We start from the raw sequence: 25,995 nt of genomic DNA, 5'->3' as shown, positions 1-25,995 counted from the left end.
CTTGATCTATTATGCTTGGAACATGATAGAATTGTAAAGATTTACGGGAGGCTGTTTTCTACCATTGTGAGGCACAATGGAGACAGTTTTACTCTGCGCCATATTTGACTTCAGCATGCTTGCTGGCAACGTATAATAGAAGTGTTTCAAATCCCCAATGCTAATAACCCTCACTCTGAATGGAGCAAAAGTATTGCAGATAAATTACAGGGAATGGGTGCTTGCGGCAAATTGGCATTAGTTCTGTAACTTAACAGGGCTGTGATTTAGGTGCTTGGAGCTGTCAGTGCTTTTCAAGCAGAAGCTGTATAGTCCATTCATAATTACTGGTGGATTGATTCCATTATTTCAAAGGGATTTCTCAATGGTAAAAGTTGAAGATGAGGTCCTTGTTTTTAGGGAAGATGACTGAATCAAATCAAGCATCCATTCTCATTTTAACACCAAATCAGCAAAACTATTAACGTGCTGATTTTGTGGATCTCTTACGAATAGAAAAATGCCAAGCATTCCTCTCTAAAACACTCTTTTCTTGAGTCTACTTTTTTGTTCTTGCTTGTGGCCACCAAAGGTGCAACTTCCACGTGGTTTAACGTACTGCTCATCAGTAGGATCCATCAGCAGTTGGTGCTCTAACCATTTAAAAGAACAGTGCTCTTTCCCTGCCTTTTTTCCACCATAGGCTCATTGGCTTTCAACAAGTAAATACTCCGAATTGAAAAGCTGGTGAAGGCTATACAGCCTAAACTGGATTCTTCAGCATTGTTCTTTTGTTCTTGAGAAGTCTAGGTGAAGGGTTCAGTTTCCATAGCATCAGTCGTGAGGAAGAAAGATAAAAATAAGAATAAGCAGAAACTAGTGATCAGGCATTTACATTTTTTTGTCAGTACTAACCAATCAAAAATCCCTGCAGAACCCTCAACAATGAGGGATAAGTGGATGATTTATACATCATTTTTTTCCGAGAGGTGAAAAGTACTCGGTGTTGGTCTAAACTTCATGGAACTCATCCCAGACAAAGTACTGCTATCATTCTTATTTCTACCAGGATTGAATCTAAATGATGTATTGGAAATCAGATTTCCATTCAATTAGTGCAGTGGAAAATTATTGTCCTTCATTTATTTTTCTTGCTGCAATGCTGGCCCAGTCGCTGTCAAATGTTTTTAAAAGACAATTATTGCAATGAACAGTAAATGGTTATGCTCAGTTGACTTTTAAGTGGTTTGAAGTGAATTTAGCACACTCTTGTGTAACGGCGACAGACAGCCGGTCTTATTGTAATCCAATTCACGTTAACAATACAACTTGAGTTTATCGAGCTGTTCTGACAGAGTAAAATTTCCCTTATTGAAGCATCATTACACAAAATATGACCCACAATAAGGAGATATTAGGACAGATAACCGAAAGCTGAGTCAAAGATGCAAGTGTTATAAAGTGTCTTAAAAGAGGAAAGAAATATTGCAAAGCAGAAAAATGTTACAAGAGAACTCCAGACCATAGAGCCTTGATAGCTGAAGGCACACTGTTAGTGATAGGTTGCTTAAGATTGGAATTGTTCAACTCATCAGAATGGAAGAGCTCAGATACCTTAAATGGCTATGGGTCTAGATAAAATTACAGATATAGAAAAGGGAAACCATGGAGGGATTTGGAAGAAAGGATGACATGTTTAAAAATCAAGGCACTGTTAAATCAGAAGCCAGTATAGATCAACATGCACTAGGAATCGTGGACAAACAGAACTTGGCATAAGTTAGGATATGGGCAGCAGAGTTTTGGATGAATTTAAGGTTACAGAAAGTGGAACATCAGGTGCCAGCCTGAAATGTGTTAGAATTGACAGGACTAGAGATAAAAGAAAAGGGCCTGGATGAGGGTTTCAGCAGTAGATGAGCTGTGACAGGTTACAGTCTGGCTATGAAACTAAAATTAACTGTAGAGTAACCGTGCCTGGATATAACCACTTTGTTCAAGACGCAATAGTCCAATAAGTAACTGCTTTACTGGCACAAAGTTAGGCTTTGTTTGTACCATGGTTATTTTTGATGTTGTATCGGAGATAATAGGAACTGCAGATGCTAGAGAATCCAAGATGACAAGGTGTAGAGCTGGATGAACACAGCAGGCCAAGAAGCATCTTAGGAGCAGGAAAGCTGATGTTTCAGGCCTAGACACTTCTTCAGGAATGGGGGAGGGGACAAGGGTTCTGAAATTAGTAGGGAGAGGGGGGGAGGCAGATCGAAGGTGGATAGAAGAGAAGATAGGTGGAGAGGAGACTGACAAGTCAAAGAGGTAGGGATGGAGGCAGTAAAGGTGAGTGTAGGTGGGGAGGTAGGGAGGAGATAGGTCAGTCCAGGGAGGGCGGACAGGTCAAGGGGGCGGGATGAGGTTAATACGTGGGAAATGGGGATGTGGCCTGAGGTGGGAGGAGGGGAGAGGTGAGAGGAAGAACAGGTTTGGGAGGTGGGGGCGAGCTGGGCTGGTTTTGACATAGGGTAGCAGGAGGAGAGATTTTGAAGCTTGTGAAATCCACATTGATACCATTGGGCTGCAGGGTTCACAAGCAGAATATGAGTTGCTGTTCCTGCAACCTTCAGATGGCATTGTTGTGGCCTACCACCCAAAACGGGCTTCCTCCACCTCCCATATCCCCAGCCGTACCCAGGACCTTCTCCACAATGTACCCACTACCATTGGCCAAGAAGCCACTGTCGGAGAACCCACAGAGCTACCTAGAATACACCTCCTCCCACCCACCTTCCTGCAAAAATGCCATCCCCTATTCCCAATTCCTTTGCCTCCGCCGCACCTGCTCCCTGGATGAGGCATTCCACTCCCGTATGTCTCAGATGCCCCTGTTTCTCAAGGACCGCAACTACCACCCCACCAACCTCCGGATACAACACATCATCCTCCAACACTTTCACCAAATGCAATCTGATCCCACCACCAGGCATTTTTCCCTCCCCGCCTTCCTCCGCTTTCCGAAGGTACCACTCACTCCGTGGCTCCCTTGTCCGCTCCACATTCCCCTCCAGCCCCAACCGCAGGAAGTGCTACATCTGCCCCCACACCACCACCCTCACCCCCATCCCAGGCCCCAAGAAAACTTTCCACATCAAGCAGATGTTCACCTGCACATCTGCCAATGTGGTATACTGCATCCACTGTACCTGTTGTGGCCTCCTCTACATTGGGGAAACCAAGCAGAGGCTTGGGGACCGCTTTGCAGAACACCTACGCTCAGTATGCAATAAACAACTGCACCTCCCATCACAAACCATTTCAACACTCACTCCCATTCCTCAGATAACATGTCCATCCTGGGCTTTCTGCATTGCCACAACAGTGCCACCTAAAGGTTGCAGGAACAGCAACTCATGTTCAGATTGGAAACCCTGCAGCCAAATGGTATCAATGTGGATTTCACAAACTTCAAAATCTTCCCTCCCCCTACCGCATCCCAAAACCAGCACAGCTCGTCCCAGCCTCCCTAAACTAGTCTTCCTCTCACCTATCCCCTCATCCCACCTCAAGCTGTACCCCCATTTCCTACCTATTAACCTCATCCCGCACCCCCCTCAACCTGTCCGTCCCCCCTACCTCCTCACCTACACTCACCTTTACTGACTCCATCCCCACTTCTTAGACTTGTCAGTCTCCTCCCCACCTATCTTCTCATCTATCCACCTTTGTTCAGCCTCCCCCCAACTTCTCCCTATTTATTTCAGAACTCCCTTCCCCTCCCCCATTTCTGATGAAGGGTCTAGGCCTGAAACATCAGCTTTCCTGCTCCTAAGATGCTTCTTGGCCTGCTGTGTTCATCCAGCTCTGCACCTTGTTATCTCTTATTTTTGATGTTATGTTTTACCAACATCAAATGATGAGAATGGGTTTACACAGCCCTCGGCAAATGTTCGACATTATAAATGCAAATTTGTTCCATCCAATGCATATGATGAATGTAAAAAAGATTCTCTGTAATCGTAATTTTTTTGTTTGATTTCCTTAACTTATTAGAAATGTTGTAAATTTAATAGAATTAGAATTGCCTAAGGTGGTGTACATTCAAAATGAGTTCCAAGCAACGTCCTCCATAAGGTATACTGGTCCCTAAGGAAATAAAATACAATCTACATTTTGAGAACTTCAATATATGCTGGAGATATAGGGAATTTTCATCCTGTGTGTGTTCTGATGGAACCAGTGGGAGATGAGATATGTGCATGTTCCTTCGTGTAACATCCTTCTCAGTATTGATTCTCACATGCTCCAATCATTCTGTATCCCTTTTGTTCTTTCCTTCCGGTTTTCGCTATTTTGTTCCATATTTGTTATCTCCTGTCTTTTCTTTATTTCTCTCACTTTATCTGACCTAATTCTCTCTCCTAACTCCTCTTTGTAACCTGTTCACTCATTCTCTTCCTCCCACCTGCACTTTTCCCTTCTCTTCTGTTCCACGTTACTATCCCTCCTCTCTCACTCCTATGGTGGTCTGCCCCATTAACACACTAAAAATGCCTAGGAAACTGTACCAGCTCATGGTTTTGGTGTTTAACAGCACATGAGCGATGGTTCTAATCACACATTGTCTCTCTGTCTCTTCAACCACCACGCTAAACTGCAGGGTAAAAGTTAAAATGGGTTGTTCTTCAGTTGCTGACTGCAGCAATGAATGTTACAGTCTCTTAACACAACATAGAAAACAATTCTCCCTGCTTTTTGTCCTCAACTCTCACCTCTGTTTCCATCTATTTTCCCATTCTTTCAAAATGTCAAATAATTATTAAATCAAATCTCAACCTTATCTAGCGAGTTTTGAGAAGATTTGTAGCTCAGGTTGAGGTTCTGGATGTGAGTTTGCTCACTGAGCTGGAAGGTTAGTTTTCAGACATTTCGTCACTTTTTTTTAATCTGAAAAAATATACTTTATTCATAAGATGTACAAAAAATAAAACATTTTACACCTACCCAGTCATGCAAGCCGCTCCGGGTTACCCGGGGGTACATACACCAACTAAAGGAAATAAAACAAACATAGAAGAAAAAAAAACAAAGCAAAGAAAATACCCCGGCAGTTGTCACCCGGCACAGTCCCAGTTGGCCCCCTGACCAGTTGGGGAAGGCGCCAGCTGGGCCCAGTTACCAGATAGGGCCCTTTTTTTTTCTATTCTGGACGAGGGGTTTCATACCGTGGTCTTTCCCCACCACGCCTAGGTGGCGGCTGCCCCAAGCTTCAGCGCGTCCCTCAGCACGTAGTCCTGGTCCTTGGAGTGCGCCAGTCTGCAACATTCGGTCGGGGTCAGTTCTTTCAGCTGGCAGACCAGCAAGTTGCGGGCAGACCAAAGAGCGTCTTTCACCGCATTGATGGTCCTCCAGGCGCAGTTGATGTTGGTCTCGGTGTGCGTCCCAGGAAACAGCCCGGAGAGCACGGAGTCCCGCGTCACGGAGCTGCTCGGGACGAACCTCGACAAATACCACGGCATCCCCCTCCAGACCTCCTGCGCGTAGGCACACTCCAGAAGGAGGTGATCGACAGTCTCGTCCCCCCCGCAGCCACCTCGAGGGCAGCGTGCGGTGGCGCAGAGATTCTGGGCATGCATAAAGGATCTCACCGGCAGAGCACCTCTCACCACCAGCCAAGCAACGTCCTTGTGCTTGTTTGAAAGTTCTGACGATGAGGCATTCTGCCAAACAACTTTGGCAGTCTACGTGGGGAACCACACGACGGGATCCACCCTCTCCTTTTCCCGAAGGGTCTCGAGGATACTACGTGCTGACCACTGCCTGACGGCCTTGCGGTCAAAGGTGTTTCCTTTCAAAAATTTCTCCACAAAGGACAGGTGGTACGGAACGGTCCAACTACTCTGAGCGTTCCGCGGCAACGAGGCCAGGCCCATCCTTCGCAACACCGGGGACAGGTAGAACCTCAGTAAGTAGTGACACTTGGTGTTTGCGTACTGAGGATCTACGCACAGCTTGATGCAGCCGCACACAAAGGTAGCCGTCGGGGCGAGGGTGGCGTTCGATACGCCCTTTCCCCCATTTTTCAGGTCTTTGTGCATGGTGTCCCTGCGGACCCGGTCCATCCTCGACCCCCAAATGAAGTGGAAGATGGCCCGGGTGACCGCAGCGGTGCAGGTCCAGGGAATAGGCCAGGCCTGCGCCACGTACAACAGTACCGAAAGCCCCTCGCACCTTGCAACCAGGTTCTTAACTGCAATGGAGAGGGACCGGAGCGTCCACCTGCCCAGCTTCTGCTTCAATTTGGTGATACGCTCCTCCCAAGTCTTAGTGCACGCCCCAGCTCCACCAAACCAAACACCCACCACCTTCAGGTAGTCTGTGCTGACGGTGAAGGGGATGAAGGAGCAGTCGTCCCAGTTCCCGAAGAACATGACCTTGCTCTTACCCCTATTGACTTTGGCACCTGAGGCCAGTTCAAACTGGCCACAGATGCTCAACAGTCTACTCACCGACTGACGATCGGTGCAGAAGACGGCAACATTGTCCATGTACAGGGAGGTCTTGACCTGAAGGCCTCCGCTGCCTGGGATAGTCACGCCCTTCAGGCTCACATCCTTCCTGATGGATGCGGCAAAGGGCTCCACACAGCACACGAACAAGGCAGGAGAGAGCAGGCAGCCCTGCCTGACTCCAGATCTGACGGGAAAACTGTCCGATTCCCACCCATTGATCGAGACAGCACTAACGATGTTGGTGTAGAGCAGCCGGATCCAATTGCGGATGCCCTCCCCGAACCCCAATTTGGAGAGGACGTCCCTCATGTAAGCATGAGAGACCCTGTCGAAGGCCTTCTCCTAGTCCAGGCTGACGAGGCAGCTGTCCACTGGCCTGTCCTGTACATAGGCGATCGTATCCCTGATGAGCACGAGGCTCTCAGCGATCTTCCTGCCCGGCACAGCACAGGTTTGGTCTGGTGAATCACCGACTCCAGGACAGACCTGACCCGATCGGCTATGACCTTGGCCAGGATTTTACAGTCCACGTTCAACAGTGAAATGGGACGCCAATTCTTAATTTCTTCCCTCTCCCCCTTCCTCTTGTAAATGAGGGTGATGATGCCCTTCCTCATGGACTTGTACATTTCCCCTGCCCGAAGCGCACTATTGTACACCACTAGCAGGTCCTGGCCGACCAGGTCCCACAGAGCGGAATACAGCTCGACCGGTAAGCCGTCGCTCCCGGGAGTCCTATTCCTCTCCAAGGACTTGAGGGCTCTGGTCAGCTCGTCCGGGGATATCGGCCGGTCCAGCCACTCCCTCGTGCCGTCGTCTCAGACCTCCGTGATAGACGACAGGAATGACCTGGAGGCCGTGCTGTCCGTGGGCTTCATGTCGTACAGTCCGGCATAGAAGGATCTGCTGATCCTCAAAATGTCGGGCCGAGACGACGTCACCGAGCCATCGTCCTCCTTCAGCCGGCTAAGCACAGTGCTCTCTTTGTGCACCTTCTGAAAGAAGAAACGCGAGCACGTCTTGTCCTGCTCCACGGAGCGGACCCTGGGCCGCAAGATTATCCTGGAGGCCTCCGCGGCGATGAGTGACTTGCTGGCCCCTCACCTTGCGGAGGTCTTCCGTGACATCGACCCCCATCAACTGCAGAAGGAGCAGGTTCTGCACCCTTTTCTGGAGTCGCGACAGCTTTCCCCGCCCTTCTCGCCTTCCGAACACCCTTGAGGACAAAGAACCTCTTGATGTTCTCCTTCACCGTCTCCCACCAGTCGCCCGGAGACTCAAAGAGGGGTGTCACGGTTCTCCAACGGGCGTACTCCCTCTTAAGCTCCTCGACGTTCTCTGGGGTCGACATTATCGTGTTGAGCTTCCACGTCCCCTTGCCGGCCGGCCGGTCCTCCTGTAAGTGACAGTCGGCCAGCAGGAGGCAGTGGTCAGAGAAGAACACCGGCTCGACCCCAGTGGACCTGGCCGAGAACGCCCGTGACACAAACAGGAAGTCTATCCTTGAGCGGATAGACCTGTCTGGCCGCGACCAGGTGTACCTCCGCTGCGCTCCGTCTGCAGGGGTGCTGAAGACGTCGAGCAGCTTGGCGTCCTTCACCGTGCCCATCAGGAATCTGGACGTGACATCCAGCTGACTCCCCCCACCCGCTGTCCCCACGCCGGATCTTCCATCTGCATCGATGATGCAGTTGAAGTCTCCGCCTAGGATGACCAGCCTGGACGTAGCCAGCAGGGGTGGAAGCCGCTGCAGGACGGCCAACCGCTCACTCTGTACCGCTGGGGCATACACGTTGATCAGCCTCGGGAGTGTTCCTGTAGGTGACGTCAGCACTAGGAGGCGCCCCCCACTAGGAGGCGCCCCCCCCACCGCCTCCTGAACTTGAGAGATGGTGAAGTTGCACCCCCGCAGCAGAATAACCAGGCCCGAGGAGCGACAGTCGTTACCCCCCCGACCAGATCGAAGGCCCACAGGTCCAGGCGCCGGACCATTTCCCGTACCTGCCGAGGTGCGGTATCCCGCACTCCTGCAGGAACAGGAGGTCCGCCTCGATGGTGGTCAGGTAGGCCAACGTGGAAACACATCTTGCGGTGGACCTGACACTGCGCACATTAATGCTCGCAACTCGTACCCCCATTGTGGGCAGTGACTGCAGTACCCTCCCCAAGTCCAAGGTCCAGCCCCTCCATCTGTCCCTTCATGCCCATTGCCCGGGCTAACTGCTGGACGCTCTCCGGGCTCAGGAAACCGTCCGTGCTGCCTTCCGGGTGGCATCCCCCCGTCAGGGGTGCGGAGGCAGGAGAGTCCGGTTCTGGGTCAGGCTGGGGACGCGCTGCATCCTCCTTCCCGCCTGGAAGTTCCGGGGGGCCCTCCAGTGCCCCAGCAGCACTTGACTGGGTGTCGGAGGGAGCCTCAGGACGCCTCCCGTCACCTGGAAGCGGGGTGCTGCTTTCCTTCTCCTTCGAGATCTTTAACTTCTGCTTCGGGCGGGCCCTCTCTGAATCCCCCTCGTCAGAGGAGCTCTTATAGCCCCCCTGTAGCTGCCTCTTCCCGCCTGATGGTTGCGGTTCCTGGGCCCGTCGGCGCACCTTCCTCCTCGATTTCCAGACCATTGTCCACTCCCCTGGGTCGCCTGTCGCCGCCTCCATTGACTCCCGGTTGTCGGCGGGGGGGGAGCGGAGCCTGCAGGGGTGCTTTGCTGGCCTCGGGCCCATCCTGCGGGGCTGGGCCCTCCTGCGGGGCTGGGCCCTCCTGCACGACATGGCCCTCCTGCACATTAGTGGGGTCCTTGCTGGGCCCTGGTGCCTTCCTCTCCTCTGGGGGGGCTGGATCCGCATTGCCCCTGCCGACGACCTGGGCGTATGTGGTCCCCCGCTGCGGGCATGCCCTATAGAGGTGGCCCGCTTCCCCGCAAAGGTTGCAGCTTTTTTCTTGTGGGCAATCCTTTGCAAGGTGTCCCTCCTCCCTGCAGATGGTGGCTTTGCAGGTTGCCGCCACGTGACCTGACCTACCACGGGCATGGCAGACTTTAGGTTGCCCTGCATAGGTCAGGTAGCCCTCGCTCCCGCCGATCGCGAAGCTGGACGGTGGGTGTACAACATTCCCGTCCGCGCCCATCCTCAGCATCACCTTGACCTGCCTCTTACTGGTCCAGATGCCAAAGGGGTCCATGATGTCAGTTAGGTCCCCTTCCACCTTCACGTACCGTCTGAGAAAGGTCAGGACATCAACTGCTGGCACATGCGGGTTGTTCATATGTACAGTCACCATACGGCTCCTCTGCGCTGGCCTCACAAACAGCGGGACAGCGGTCAATACAGAGAGGGGGCCCTCACCTCCTTTCTCCTTGAAAACCCCCAGGAAGCTCTCGCAAAGCTTGGCACTCCTGAAGGTCACATCGTAAAAACCTCCTCCGGGGAAATCCTGCAGGCAGTAAATGTCTGCAGCAGTGAACCCGCAACAGTCCAACAGGACCCTCTTCACGAAGAAGGTGCGGTCCACAGGTGCACCTTCATCCACCTTCATTACGGAAACACGAATGGTGTTCCGGACCCCCTGACCTGGGGCACGAGCACTTGCCGCAGCCATCGTTGCAGGTTGGCTGCTCCCCTGAACCAGCGTTAGGCCGAAGCCAGCATTAAGATCCACTGGTTGCAAGGGTGCACAGCCAACCCGACATCCTCCTTTCACCTCCAACACAGCACTGTCCTCCTCTCGGTCCACAAGAGAGTGGGTCTTTATTTTGTTCCAGATGTAAGCTGATGCACTGAGCTTGAAGGTTTGTTCCCAGATGTTTCATCACCATTCCAGGCAACATCATCAGTGAGCCTCCGACGAAGTGCTGGTGTTATGTCCTGCTTTCCATTTATATGTTTAGGTTTCCTTGGGTTGATGATGGCATTTCCTGCATTGGCGATGTCATTTCCTGTTATTTTTCTCACAGGATGGCAGAAAGGCTCCAAATCAATGTATTTGTTGATGGAGTTCCGGTTGAAATGCCATGCTTCTAGGAATTCTCGTGCGTGTCTCTGTTTGGCTTGTCCTAGGATGGATGCGTTGTCCCAAACAAAGTGGTGTCCTTCCTCATCTGTTTGTAAAGATACGAGTGATAGTGGGTCAGGTCGTTTTGTGGCTAGTTGATGTTCATGTATCCTGGTGGCTAGCTTTCTGCCTGTTTGTCCAATGTAGTGTTTGTCACAGTTCTTGCAAGGTATTTTGTAGATGACGTTCATTTTGCTTGTTGTCTGTATAGGGTCTTTAAAACAGCAGCTAATGAACTTAAAAGACCCTATACAGACAACAAGCAAAACGAATGTACAACCCGCATGTGCCAGCAGTTGATGTCCTGATTTTCCTCGGAAGGTACGTGAAGGTGGAAGGGGACCTAACTGACATCATGGACCCCTTTGGCATCTGGACCAGTAAGAGGCAGGTCAAGGTGACGCTGAGGATGGGCGCGGACGGGAATGTTGTACACCCACCATCCAGCTTCGCGATCGGCGGGAGCAAGGGCTACCTGACCTATGCAGGGCAACCTAAAGTCTGCCATGCCTGTGGTAGGTCAGGTCACGTGGCGGCTGACTGCAAAGCCACCATCTGCAGGAACTGCAGGGAGGAGGGACACCTTGCAAAGGATTGCCCACAAGAGAAACGCTGCAAACTTTGCGGGGAAGCGGGCCACCTCTATAGGGCATGCCCGCAGCAGGGGACCACCTACACCTAGGTCGCCGGCAGGGGCAATGCAGGGCCAGCCCCCCCCCCCGGAGGAGAGGAAGGCACCAGGGCCCAGCAAGGACCCCACTAATGTGCAGGAGGGCCATGTCGTGCAGGAGGGCCCAGCCCCGCAGGATGGGCCCGAGGCCAGCAAAGCGTCCCTGCAGGCTCTGCTCCCCCCCGACAACCCGGAGTCGATGGAGGCAGCGACAGGCGACCCAGGGGAGTGGACAACGGTCCGGAAAGCGAGGAGGAAGGTGCGTCGACGGGCCCAGGAACCGCAACCATCAGGCGGGAAGAGGCGGCTACAGGGGGGGCTATAAGAGCTCCTCTGACGAGGGGGATTCGGAGAGGGCCCGCCCAAAGCAGAAGTTAAAGATCTCGAGGGAGAAGGAAAGCAGTACCCCGCTTCCAGGTGACAGGAGGCGTCCTGAGGCTCCTTCCGACACCCAGTCAAGTGCCGCTGGGGCACTGGAGGGCCCCCCGGAACTTCCAGGCGGGACGGAGGAAACAGCGCGTCCCCAGCCTGACCCAGAACCGGACTCTCCTGCCTCCGCACCCCTGACGGGTGGATGCCACCCGGAAGGCAGCACGGACGGTTTCCTGAGCCCGGAGAGCATCCAGCAGTTAGCCCGGGCAGTGGGCATGAAGGGACAGATGGAGGGGCTGGACCTTGGACTTGGGGAGGGTACTGCAGTCACTGCCCACAATGGGGGTACGAGTTGCGAGCATTAATGTGCGCAGTGTCAGGTCCACCGCAAGATGTGTATCCACGTTGGCCTACCTGACCACCATCGAGGCGGACCTCCTGTTCCTGCAGGAGTGCAGGATACCGCACCTCGGCAGGTACGGGAAATGGTCCGGCGCCTGGACCTGTGGGCCTTCGATCTGGTCGGGGGGTAACGACTGTCGCTCCTCGGGCCTGGCTATTCTGCTGCGGGGGCGCAACTTCACCATCTCTCAAATTCAGGAGGTGGTGGGGGGGGGGACACCTCCTAGTGCTGACGTCACCTACAGGAACACTCCCGAGGCTGATCAACGTGTACGCCCCAGCGGTACAGAGTGAGCGGTTGGCCATCCTGCAGCGCCTTCCACCCCTGCTGGCTACGTCCAGGCTGGTCATCCTAGGCGGAGACTTCAACTGCATCATCGATGCAGATGGAAGATCCGGCGTGGGGACAGCGGGTGGGGGGAGTCAACTGGACGTCACGTCCAGATTCCTGATGGGCACGGTGAAGGACGCCAAGCTGCTCGACGTCTTCAGCACCCCTGCAGACGGAGCGCAGCGGAGGTACACCTGGTCGCGGCCAGACAGGTCTATCCGCTCAAGGATAGACTTCCTGTTTGTGTCACGGGCGTTCTCGGTCAGGTCCACTGGCATTGAGCGGTGTTCTTCTCTGACCACTGCCTCCTGCTGGCCGACTGTCACTTACAGGACGACCAGCCAGCCGGCAAGGGGACGTGGAAGCTCAACACGACTCTGTTGACCCCAGAGAACGTCGAGGAGCTTAAAATGGAGTACGCCGGTTGGAGAACCGTGACACCCCTCTTTGAGTCTCTGGGCAACTGGTGGGAGACGGTGAAGGAGAACATCAAGAGGTTCTTTGTCCTCAAGGGTGTTCGGAAGGCGAGAGAGAGGCGGGGAAAGCTGTTGCGACTCCAGAAAAGGGTGCAGAACCTGCTCCTTCTGCAGTTGATGGGGGTCGATGTCACGGAGGACCTCCGCAAGGTGAGGGGCCAGCAAGTCACTCATCGCCGCGGAGGCCTCCAGGATAATCTTGCGGTCCAGGGTCCGCTCCGTGGAGCAGGACGAGACGTGCTCGCGTTTCTTCTTTCAGAAGGTGCACAAAGAGAGCTCTGTGCTTAGCCGGCTGAAGGAGGACGACGGCTCGGTGACTTCTTCTCGGACCGACATTTTGAGGACCAGCAGATCCTTCTATGCCGGACTGTACGACATGAAGCCCACGGACAGCACGGCCTCCAGGTCATTCCTGTCGTCTATCACGGAGGTCTTAGACGACGGCACGAGGGAGTGGCTGGACCAGCCGATATCCCCGGACGAGCTGACCAGAGCCCTCAAGTCCTTGGAGAGGAATAGGACACCCGGGAGCGACGGCTTACCGGTCGAGCTGTATTCCGCTCTATGGGACCTGGTCGGCCAGGACCTGCTGGAGGTGTACGATAGTGCGCTTCGGGCAGGGTAAATGTGCAAGTCCATGAGGAAGGGCATCATCACCCTCATTTACAAGAGGAAGGGGGAGTGGGAAGAAATTAAGAATTGGCGTCCCATTTCACTATTGAACGTGGACTGCAAAATCCTGGCCAAGGTCATAGCCAACCGTGTCAGGTCTGTCCTGGAGTCGGTGATTCACCCTGACCAAACCTGTGCTGTGCCGGGCAGGAAGATCGCTGAGAGCCTCGCGCTCATCAGGGATACGATCGCCTATGTACAGGACAGGAGGGTGGACACCTGCCTCGTCAGCCTGGACCAGGAGAAGGCCTTCGACAGGGTCTCTCATGCTTATATGAGGGACGTCCTCTCCAAATTGGGGTTCGGGGAGGGCATCCACAATTGGATCCGGCTGCTCTACACAAACATCGTTAGCGCAGTCTGGATCAACGGGTGGGAATCAGACAGTTTTCCTGTTAGATCTGGAGTCAGGCAGGGCTGCCGGCTCTCTCCTGCCTTGTTCGTGTGCTGTGTGGAGCCCTTCGCCACATCCATCAGGAAGGCTGTGAGCCTGAAAGGCGTGACTGTCCCAGGCAGCGGAGGCCTTCAGGTCAAGACCTCCCTGTACATGGACGATGTCCCCGTCTTCTGCACCGATCGTCGGTCGGTGAATTAGACTCTTGGACATCTGTGGCCCGTTTGAACTGGCCTCAGGTGCCAAAGTCAATAGGGGTAAGAGCGAGGTCATGTCCTTCGGGAACTGGGACCACCGCTCCTTCATCCCCTTCACCGTCCGGACAGACTACCTGAAGGTGGTGGGTGTTTGGTTTGGTGGAGCTGGGGCGTGCACTAAGACTTGGGAGGAGTGTATCACCAAGTTGAAGCAGAAGCTGGGCAGGTGGACGCTCCGGTCCCTCTCCATTGCGGGTAAGAACCTGGTTGTCAGGTGCGAGGGACTTTCGTTACTGTTGTATGTGGCGCAGGCCTGGCCTATTCCCTGGGCCTGCGCCACTGCAGTCACCCGGGCCATCTTCCACTTCATTTGTGGGTCAAGGATGGACCGGGTCCGCAGGGACACCATGTACGAAGACCTGGAAAATGGGAGAAAGGGCGTACCGAACGCCACCCTCGCCCTGACGGCTACCTTTGTGTGCGGCTGCATCAAGCTGTGCGTAGATCCTCAGTATGCAAACACCAAGTGTCACTACTTACTGAGGTTCTACCTGTCCCCAGTGTTGCGAAGGATGGGCCTGGCCTCGTTGCCGCGGAACGCTCAGAGTAGTTGCACCATTCCGTACCACCTGTCCTTCGTGGAGAAATTTTTGAAAGGAAACACCTTTGACCACAAGGCCGTCAGGCAGTGGTCAGCACGTAGTATCCTCGAGACCCTTCGGGAAAAGGAGTGGGTGGATCCCGTCGTGTGGTTCCCCATGCAGACTGCCAAAGTCGTTTGGCAGAATGCCTCATCGTCAGAACTTTCAAACAAGCACAAGGACATTGCTTGGCTGGCGGTGAGAGGGGCTCTGCCAGTGAGATCCTTTATGCATGCCCGGAATCTCTGCACCACCGCACGCTGCCCTCGAGGTGGCTGCGGGGGGGACGAGACTGTCGATCACCTCCTTCTGGAGTGTGCCTACGCGCAGGAGGTCTGGAGGGGGATGCAGTGGTATTTGTCGAGGTTCATCCCGAGCAGCTTCGTGACGCTGGACTCCGTGCTCTACGGGCTGTTTCCGGGGATGCACACCGAGACCAACATCAACTGCGCCTGGAGGACCATCAATGCGGTGAAAGACGCTCTTTGGTCTGCCAGCTGAAAGAACTGACCCCAACCGAGTGTTGCAGACTGGCGCACTCCAAGGTCCAGGACTACGTGCTGAGGGACGCGCTAAAGCTTGGGGCAGCCGCCGCCAAGGCGCAGTGGGGAAAGACCACGGTATGAAACCCCTCGTCCAGAATAGGAAAAAGAACCCTATCTGGTAACTGGTCCCAGCTGGCGCCTTCCCCAACTGGTCACGGGGCCAACGGGGATTGTGCGGGGTGACGACTGCCGGGGTGTTTTCTTTGCTTTGTTTTTTTTTCCTTCTTTGTTTTTTTCCTTTAGTTGGTGTATGTACCCCCTGGGTAACCCGGAGCGGCTTGCATGACTGGGTAGGTGCGTAAATATGTTTTATTTTTTGTACATCTTACGAATAAAGTATATTTTTTCAAATAAAAAAAAGTGACGAAACGTCTGAAAACTAACATTCCAGCTCAGCGAGCAAATTAAACCTTATCTATTTTAGGGAAATAGAGCTAAAATTAAGTATAGAGTAACCGTATCTAGATATAACCGCTGTTATCAAGACACAGTAGTCGTTGTATTTGTAAAATAGAGTTTCCCGCTCTGGTTGAGTATATTCCTGTGGTTTCTTCATATGTCCTTGCTGCTGCCTCCCTAGACAAGCAGTCTTTATTCCTTGTCCTTGATATTTTTGTAACTGACACTTAACTGTGTTCAAAGAAAATGGGAAACGAAAATACTCTCTTGAAGACCTAGTGATTCCCCTTCTGTTCCACCCTTGTCCCTTCCTGGGTGATTTTACTTACAGAAGTGTCCAGGAGATCATCTTTTATCTCAAGAGAATCTGGATGATTCGGGAGGATCCGTGGTCCAAACATTAACCCTGGCCTTAGTTCCAAAAATTTAGCTGCAAGCCTGAAAATTTGCACTCCTTTAGCTGTTTACTGTGGGATTGTCCATTTTGAACGGACTGTGCAGGTGTCAGTAGTCTGCAGTGCATTTTCAGAAGACTATTCTTGTGTACAGTTTTTATGGTGAAGAGGTATGTGCTGACGAGAAATAAAAAGGATTGAGTGTTTTTTGTAATTAGTTTTCTGAAAGGCCACTGTGGCAGCTGACTGGGCTGGGTGCAGAATTTCTGATAGACTGTAATAATGCACATTTACAAACAATGGCAGATGATTGACAGGCCTGTAATTGCATGAATTGAAAGCATTGTACCTTGCTAAAATAGCAGACATTCCACAAAATGTGTTGAGCATTTTTATGTGCTTCAGTAATGCATTTAGCCAGTGATAAATTATGAAAGAAAAGCAACAAACATCTAAACAATTGAGTTATCCTTGTAGTGTTTAAGTAATGTTAATTTTCCACTGAAGTAGCAGTTTTTGGAACTACAATTCAACAAGCAGTCATTTTATTTTAATCTCCCAGTTTTTGTCACCACTTCTGTTGAAAATTCATCAGTCGAGAACAATTTTACCATCTGCTGATAGTCCAAATGGCCTTGGGTCATGAAATAATCTTGACATTGGGGTTGCCAGAACACCAACAAACAATCTATATGCATCGACCCATGCCGTGCATCCAGTGACCCCTGACTCAGTGCTACGGAGGTATCTTGAGTTTGATATTACAATCAGAGACAGAAGCGTAGATCCTCCTTGGCTAAACAGCAAATCAACCAACTCCCTTCATATAACAAGAATACCAAAGCATAGCATTTATTATAAATATGCATTTTAGTTGGTTGTTTATCTCGTTGCTACTTGTGAGATTTTGCCGTGTGTACATTGTCTCTTACGTTTCTCTGCACTGCAGTAGTGACCATGTTTCAAAAGCATTCATTGGCTGTGAAGTACTTTGGTACATCCTGGCATTAGGAAAGTTGCAGCATGGATTCAAGCTCTCTCTTTTTAAATAGAATTGCATAGCGCATGCATAACTTCAAGCAGGAGTTAAATTTTATTCTTTGGAATAAAGAGATCTAAAAGTGAATTGGGAGAAAGCAGGAAGAGGGGACTGATCATATTGAATGATGGAGAAGGCTCAAAGGGCTAAATGACCTGTTGTTGGTGTTTCCATTTTCTATGTTTTGTATCAGTGAGTGGTAAGGGTGTTGATAGAATCTCTACATTGTAGAAGAAGGCCATTTGGCCCATTGAGTTCACACCGACCCTCCGATGAGCATCCCAACCAGACTTACCCCTTACTCTGGCCCTGCATTTCATACCCTAGATACAATGGGCAGTTTCGCATGGCCAATCCACCTAACCTGCACATCTTTGGACTATGGGAGGAAACCGGAACACCTTGAGGAAACTCACATGGACAGTCACCTAAGGGTGGAATCAAACCTGGATCCCTGGCAGTGTGAGGCAGTAATGCTAAGTACTGAGCCACCATGCCACCTGAGCCTTTGCTGCAGAATTTGAGGAAGAAGCTATTTCAGTTTGATCTTTAATGGAATAAGGGAAAGACGATCAAACAATCAACCAACTCTCCAAGCAGTGTTATTTCCTTTTGCTTGCCAAATAATGTTATTTTACCATCTTTCATGCCAGTTCGGCATATCCCAACCCTCTTATGAAGTCTTACACATGAATTTGTGACATTTGGAATGTACTAGGCATCCCTTTTCAGTTCTGTGAAGGAGAAGTGACCAGAGTTCCAAAGGACCATAAGACTGCTGTCTCATTGGAGAAAGACAGCTGGTGGTGAGTTTAATCTGAGGGCCACCATACCTCAGGTGAGGGGCAAGTTTGAGAAAGTGGGGCCTTCGTGATCTACATCAAACTATGTCATAATGAAGCTGCGCAGCATGCCTCCGAATCCAAAATGTTTCCTGCATTAAAGGAGGATGTCCCAATGCTCAAGCAAGAGTGCTTGGAGTATTTGCATAGGTTGTGAAATGAAATTCTGTTTCCAGAGAGTTGATGAGGCAATGCAGATCAGTGCACATAATACCATACAATGTGTTCTAAACGATGTGCCACATGCATAGTAAACCTTTGATTTTAAAACATGGTTCCCTTTTGCAATCCACTTAACAATCCTACTATGCCTGAATATTTGCCATCTTTGTTTGGCTAAGTGAGTGGGTTTCAAACACAATTCATTGGCTATGAAGTTCTTTAGGACATTCTGAGAACTGTGAGAAGTGCCCTTTAAACACATACCATTTTAAAGGAGCAGGCAATTCGTGCACTCTAATGAAGTGTAACTGTACTCTATGGGCAAGTTATAAATGAGAACACAGTCTCTTGGAATCCCATATTAAAGTTTAGAACTTGGTTCTTTAATCATGGCATTCTTTTTGCACCCTTGAAAGTTTTAATGTATTCCCATATCTCTATAGGGTAGTCAGATTTTGCTTTGATTCACTAGAGCTCACAGCCGAATCCATGGCACAGATTACAAACAGGGATATCCAGTCAGGGAAATACAAGGTGATGTTTTCCCCAGTCTGGCATCATTTTTGCTCTTAAAACAGAGTGAAATGTAAGTTGTCTGTTTTTAGAGCACTGAAATTTTTAACGATCATTTGCTTAAAATAGATTTTGACTTTCCAAAGTGAATCACAAACCATTAACAATACTAGAATTAGATGTTTAAGAAGCAGTGCAGTAACCAGTAGCTCAGTGACCTCATCTAACAAGTTGCTGAACCAAGTAACCGAAACAACTCTCAGCTTTGACTCGCGGCCAGTGCTCAGTTACCTGTTCTCAGCTTTGATCTGTGGTAGAAGCTTTGCAATGCATGAGGTAACAGTTGAATAGCCTTACCATTTCTGGTGACTGTCACATACCGTACAGGAATCATGGACATTTGGACAAATTGCAGTAGGTTAATGGGCATGAATGGAACAATCCCAATGGGGTGTCAGTGACATCAGCAGGGAAGAGTGAAAATAATTTTGCTTTTTTTAAGTAAATGTCAACTTGGTCTTAGAGCTCTTCAAGCCATGCTCCCGTTGATTGCTGCAGCTGTGCTGTGCTTAATTCACATTTGATTCCATGTAACTTATCTCAATCTTATAACATTTTTAAACAGATAGATAAAGTAGATGCAGGAAGGATGTTTCCCCCTGGATGGGGCCATCTTGAATGAGGGAATCTAGTCCCAAAAGAGAGGGTAAGCCATTTACAGTGAAAAGAAGAGGAATATCTTCACTCATCGGACAGTGAATGTCAGAATTCCCAACCTAGCTCAGTCATTGAATATGCTTAAGTCAGGGACCAATAGATTTCTGGGTACTAATGACCAATGGTTCCTTCTAATTTTCTTTCTGGCGGCGCAGGTCAATGATGTCTGTGCACTGTTGCAACTTCTGGAAGGGGAGTCAATGCTGCAGTTGGCAAGGTGATGCCAATAGCCAAGCATGGAACCTTGGAGCAGCTGCCCACATGTGCAGCTGCACAACTTAGAGGGAAAGTTGCTAGTAACATCACACAGGAAATGGTAATACCTTAATAAAATACAGTTAACGTGGATTATATGTTTTAATTTAGAACAACAGAGCAGGCTGGCAGCATTGAATGGCCCACTCCTGCTCGGTGTTCCTCAATGTCTAGTTCCAACTTTTAATTTTCCTCTATTATGGCTGTTCAGTTTCCCTTAACAGTCATCCAAGTATGGGTGATTTTCCAGTTCCATGTAGGAAGTATGCAAACTTGGAACCAGCAGAGAGAAGAAATTTTCTGGTTGGACTGGATTTGAACCCAATCTGAAAGGACACTGAAGGGACACTGTGCCACTCAAGTTTAACCCATACAATATCAGTTTCTATTTTCAGTTTTTTTTTTTACTTTTATCCCCCAGAAGTGCTCTTGTGCAGTACTGACTGTTTATTTCTTTTTCTCCCCCCCATCACCAAATCACCCAAGGTAACTTTTTCATATATGAACCATCACCAGTAAATCACCCATGCTCGCCAGTTGTTGAATTTATCAGTTTATGTTCCATGAGTGAACTCAAACATTTCAATATAAATCTAGACACACATTCACAAATGCCATTCATTACCTGTGAGCTAAATGCTAAATTTCTGAAATATACTGACTTAAGTAAGGAAATTATGGTGTATGTTTCTAACTTGTTGAGTAGTGACATATATTGACTTTCAATCATCTGATACCAAAGGCAGGACAGCCTCTGATTTTGCTCTCTTTGAAAGCCTTCTTTGTTTCCTGAAAGTTTTTGGAATAGAATTTTCTTAATTTCTGGAAAAATAATCTCATTGTTACTTCATTCTCTCTTATTCAATTGTTCTTCTTTGTTGCACTTTGGTATATTATATGTTTGCTAATTTTGTTGTTGTTATACATAGCAATATGACTGTGATCACTTGAAAATCAAAGATGTCTCCAGATCCTTGAGTAACAGCATAGCGATTGAGGCATTACTGTATGAGGGGATAGTATGATGAAGGAAGAGAGTCTGCACCTATAAACTGTTGCTGATTGATTTATGTTTTTCACTCTTCTCCCCACAGTTCAGAGTCTTCACAGCTCCATTCCACAAAGTAGAGTTTGCAGATTTTTGGCTGGCCGACCAATTGAACAGCTTGGCTACAATTCTGATGGACCTGGAGTACATGATCTGCTTTTATAGCTTTGAGCTGAACTGGAGCTTGAGTGAGGGACTGCTCAGTGCTCCAGGTAATATATTATGCTGAATAATCACAACGGGGCTCCAAATGTATGTTGTTTCTGCTTCATATTTTCCACATCTAAAAGGTGGTCTAAAGTTGAAATTACTTGAAAATTTTTTTTGACAGTTAACGCTTTCAGCACATTGGCAAAAACCTACCGAAGTGCTATGTTCAATTCTGGACATTGCACCTCATGAAGGATTTATTGTCTTTGGAGGGGGTGAAAAATTATACCAAGATTTAAAGCATTAAATCATCGATTATAGGTAGCATAAATATGTTGTATTCACCTGAGTTTTAAAAAATGGAAGGATGATCTGATAGAAATCTTTCAAATAAAAAGAGAATCAGTGGTATACATGCAAGCTATCTCTGCTGGTGGGGAAATCCAGAATAGTGAGGCACAGTCTTAATATTGAAGTTAGACCATTTGCAGTTGAAATTAGGAAACACACACAAGGTATCAGGAACGTGGAATTCTCTCTCAAAAGGCTGCACATGCTGGGTCAATTCAAATTTTCAAGATTAAGATTAGATTTTTATCAAAGATATTGGTGGATGTAGAGCATAGTGAGGTAAATGAATCAAACTTAAGATAAGCTACAATCTCATTATTTACAGAACCGACTTGAGGCGCTGAATAGCCTACGCCTGTTATTTGTGGTCATGTGTACTCTGTGATGACGTGTTTTGGAACTGCTAAAAACAGCAAAGTTGCAGGTTTGATTCCATGACCTTACACAGTTAGCTGATCCTAATTAGGGTGATGAAATTCAGGTTAGGAGGCAGGAAAATTTCGCAGTGTTGGTTGCTGGAGTTTATTTGATAAGTACAATGGTACTTGATAGAATACACAGTAGAAAAGCTTAGTTGGCACTCACGTGATGACTGACTGACTGTCCAAGATGCCAACTAGCTACAGCTTCTCATGCAGCTAAAATCAGGTGTAACCACCTTCAAACAAGGAGGACAGGAAATTCCACCCCCCCCCATGTATTCCAGACATCACGTAAGTAGTTGTTCATTAGTATCTGTCTGTTCCGCAAATACTGAAACAATAAGGATTTGCTGAACGTTGGAAATGTTCATCTACATTCGTTGTATGTGTTGTTTTGTTGTTATGTGCACCCTATTTTATTCAAGTTTGTGAGCCGTTAGCTGTTATTTGACTGTGAATGTGTGGTGATGTAAACGAGTCAACTTATACTTGTCCTGCACAGAAACGTTTGGGAGATTAGACTGAGCAGTTGTTATGACCCATATTGTAACTCAGCTGTGCTCATTTGTCATCTATAAACAAGCAATCCTTAGTTTTGGAAAAGAGATGATACAAGGAATCTTGGGGGGGAAAATGGAGCTTTAGCTGCTTCATTCATTTTTACAGTGCTTTAAAAAATATTCTGCATGAGCAGTTTCAGCAATTCTACTGACCAGTTTCAAATGAAAGGATTTGAGAATTGCAACACCAAATTTAACTTGGCTGAATTGATACAAAAAATGTTTTAATGTGTGAATGTCATTAACACACAATTATTTCATGCTTCATTTATTTTACTGTTGTTAACAGAATCTATTTAGAATTGTGAGAGCCAAGCACTTGGAGTATTGCGCACAGTTCTGGTCGCCACATTATAGGATGGATGTGGAAGCATTGGAAAGGGTGCAGAGGAGACTTACCAGGATGTTACCTGGTATGGAGGGAACGTCTTATGAGAAAAGACTGAGGGACTTTCGTTTTAGCGCGAAGAAGTTTAAGAAGTCACTTAATAGAGACATATAAGATGATTAGAGGATTGGATAGGGTGGACAGTGAGAGCCTTTTTCCTCGGATGGTGATGGCTAGCATGAGGGGATATAGCTTTAAATTGAGGGGTGATAGATATAGACAGAAGTCAGAGGAAGGTTCTTTTCTCAGAGTAGTAAGGGCATGGAATGCCCTGCCTGCAACAGTAGTGGACTCACCAACTTTAAGGGCATTTAATGGTCATTGGATAAACATGTGGATGATAATGGAATAGTGTAGGTTAGATGGGCTTCAGATTGGTTTCACAGGTCGGCGTAGCATCAAGGGCCAAAGGGCCTGTACTGTGCTGTAATGTTCTATGTTCTATGTTAAGGGAATTTACATAATTGCATTGGTGGTTAGATTGCAGAGTGCATGTCGAAGACCTTCAACAATCTATTATGAAGAATGCTCAGAACTGATTTTGGATACAAGCATTAGCCATCCTGTTCCATTTGCCTCATGCACGTGAACCTCAGGAACATGACTGACACAGACTGTACTATGAATGTTTCACTTAAGCTTTCGCCCATGTGGGGTTAAGTCTAAAACCAGTAAATCCTTGAATCCCACAATCCTGAGCCAACTACACCATTTAGCAAACAACTGTGCCAATTTTAATACTGTGACATCCATTAAAATCAAAGTTCACAAGATGAATGACCTCTTTGAGCTAGGTATCATAGTGATGCATATCATGGAATTCTACGTAGCATCTTTGGGTTATTTTAGTGTTTTATCCCTCAAGGTTTCACATCTTCTTTTGACATCCTGTTGTCTCCTCTTTCTCATTTACTGCTTTCACTTATTGTGTGTACAGTGTTTCCTGTCAGAAAAGTACTCTAACATTTTTAGGTTTTAGTGTTACCTATTTTGGGGGATTTGATGATAATATGATTACATCGTGTCTGATTACCAAGTGACATGTTAGTCAAACAACTATGGCATTCATGAGTGTGATAGTTTTCTTTAGCTGACATAAGAGACTGGTTATAATTGGAAGATTTGCACATTTGATAGAGTTAAATATTGTCATGATTGGGTTAGCTGTTCCATTTGGGCAGGGTATCCCTTGGAATAGAAAGAGCAGTTAGCTTCATTGCATGTATCTTGAAGTCAAGCATTTATATACAGAGACTGGCTGCTGCAGCAAGCTGATCTTTATGATAAGAAAGAGTAATCAGTGCAGATTTCAAATATCTTTATTTAATCTGATGACCAATTGCTGTTGTACTGGCATCACACTCAAAATATAAGCGGGGAGAGTGACGAATTTACAACAGACTAATAGGATTTACAAACAGGCAGACCATGGCACATGGACTGCAGTGGTTCAAGAAGTTATCTCACCACCACCTTAAGGTCAACTAGGGCAATGCCTCTGACCCATAAGTGAATAACAAAAAACAAAGGGACAATTAAACATTTTTGGACCTTGTGTATGCTGTCACAATTTCTGATCTGTTTTCCCTTTTGCTTGTTATAGGTGATAGCGTGTGCCACAGCTACTCCTATGGAGTAAGAGCCATCATCCAGTGTCTGCCCGCGTGGGTACGCTTCACACAGTGCCTGCGCCGCTACCGAGACACCAAACGAGCATTCCCTCATCTAGTCAATGCTGGGAAGTATTCCACCACCTTCTTTGTGGTGACCTTTGCTGCTCTCTACAGTACACACAAAGGTAAGCTGGTGAGAAACAGTTACTTCCCCTGCTGTATGCAGTGATGAAACCATTGTCACTGATTTGAAATTTGGCTGAAGGCTGTAGTCTAAGAACATGATTTAAAGATATGTGACTGCAAGTGGGATTAATAAATTCAGAAAAAATGGTATCTAATTTTACTGTTTCTTGAATATTGCCCTCTTCAGTGTATAATGTGAGCTGATTCTCAGCCTCCAATCTGCTATTTCTCTCCATTCCCTTAGCAGCTTCTAACTCTCAAATCCACTTTCACTATGATAAATCTTCTAGTTCATTACCTGTAGACAGGTCTGATGTGTATAGGTTTCTTCCATAGTTAGTCCCCTGAGATCAGAATAAAGGGATTGTAAAAATGTATAGTAAAACACAGCAGATTACTGAGCTAATAAGAATTCCTTATTCATGCAACTATGAAAGCATTACAAATCTGCACCTGTAAATCATTTTCAGATCATGTTTCAGATTTGTGGTAGATCTAAAGTCACCATTACTCTTCACCCCATTTTAATCCGAATTTTAAAAAAAATTGCTAAAAGTGGGAAAATTCATGTTTCAAATGGCCGTCAGATCCCGCATGTTTTGGTTTGAATAAAATTGCACCGTAGTTTCAACTCTACATTTAGGTTGCTCTTATTGCATCACTCTGTATTGTACCACTTGCCTCCTATCCCTTTTTCTGGCATGTGTACCAGGACTGAAAGAAGAAATAAAAGCAGGAAATGCTAGAAGCACTGTACAGACCAGGCAGCATATGTAGGGAAAGAAATTGTCAAGGTTTTGTATTGATGATCTTTTACCACAAGTGAATCAATCACAAATTTAGCCATTTTACTTAAGCTGTGTTCAAGTTAATAAACTGATAAACCACAATCTCTTCCAGTCTTAATGATAGATATCGACTTGAAACATTAAATCTTTTTCTCATTTTATAGGTATGTGCCTGAATGCTGAGTGTTTCCAGCATTTTGTTGTTATATGTTAGATTTCCAGCAACACCATGAAACTGATACACAGATTATACAACCACTGAATAGGGTACTAACAAAGAATTTAAAGGATGAGCATGATGGACTGAAACACCTCCCTGTATGGTGATCCTGTGACTTTAGAGGAGTAGAGACTAGAAAAAACAAAATAAGCAAATTCTTTTGAGGCTGACTGCACCCTCCTGGCTTGAACAGTAATTTATGGCTTTTGTTGCCCATGCATTGTATGATCCTCATTTGTAGAAATCAAAATGTTGTCATTCACTTCTCCATAAGTGCCCTCTATTAGCAGCAAACGTGAGCCCTCAAGCGTAGTAAATGTAGCTGATTTCATTTAATTGCTTCATTTTTGTCTTGTGTTTAATTTGAATAGGCACTTTATTCATCTGCTCTGTGGTGCAAAAAATCGGACCATTTTTTCAAGGTCTTGCTCCTTTCTGTGGCATAATTAGAAAAGAGAAATTTTCATCATTATTTTCAAGGTAATTTGGCAGTTGGTTTCCATTTGCTTGTTCAAACAGCCTCTGTTTTGAACACAGTAGAAATGTTAGATATAGGATCCAAGCACAGTGATCTGATCTTAGATCTTAAGATCTGATCTTAAAACCTATAACACTGGAGACTGAATGTGTTCTCCATAAATTATCCTGTTAGCTCGGGATTCAAATTGAGCCAAGACTGATGGGCTGTGATTAAATGAGCCAAATTCCATTTTATTTAGA

The 25,995-nt window shown here is 47.7% G+C and overlaps 1 protein-coding gene across 1 annotated transcript in view; it reads left to right on the top strand.

Annotated features, from left to right (window-relative positions):
• The window catches only part of LOC125456568 (xenotropic and polytropic retrovirus receptor 1 homolog), a 310,767-nt gene that overhangs the window by 213,583 nt on the left and 71,189 nt on the right, over positions 1 to 25,995 (top strand). The window contains exons 11-12 of the mRNA XM_048539806.2: positions 20,644 to 20,809; positions 24,072 to 24,266. Coding sequence (XP_048395763.1) covers positions 20,644 to 20,809; positions 24,072 to 24,266 — 361 coding nt within the window. The remainder of the gene's footprint in view (positions 1 to 20,643; positions 20,810 to 24,071; positions 24,267 to 25,995) is intronic.

This window comes from Stegostoma tigrinum, chromosome 8 (genome assembly GCF_030684315.1).
Source record: "Stegostoma tigrinum isolate sSteTig4 chromosome 8, sSteTig4.hap1, whole genome shotgun sequence".
Lineage (NCBI taxonomy): Eukaryota > Metazoa > Chordata > Chondrichthyes > Orectolobiformes > Stegostomatidae > Stegostoma > Stegostoma tigrinum.
The sequence above is the reverse complement of the archived record's forward strand: the minus strand, read 5'-3'. Positions and strand labels throughout refer to the sequence as shown.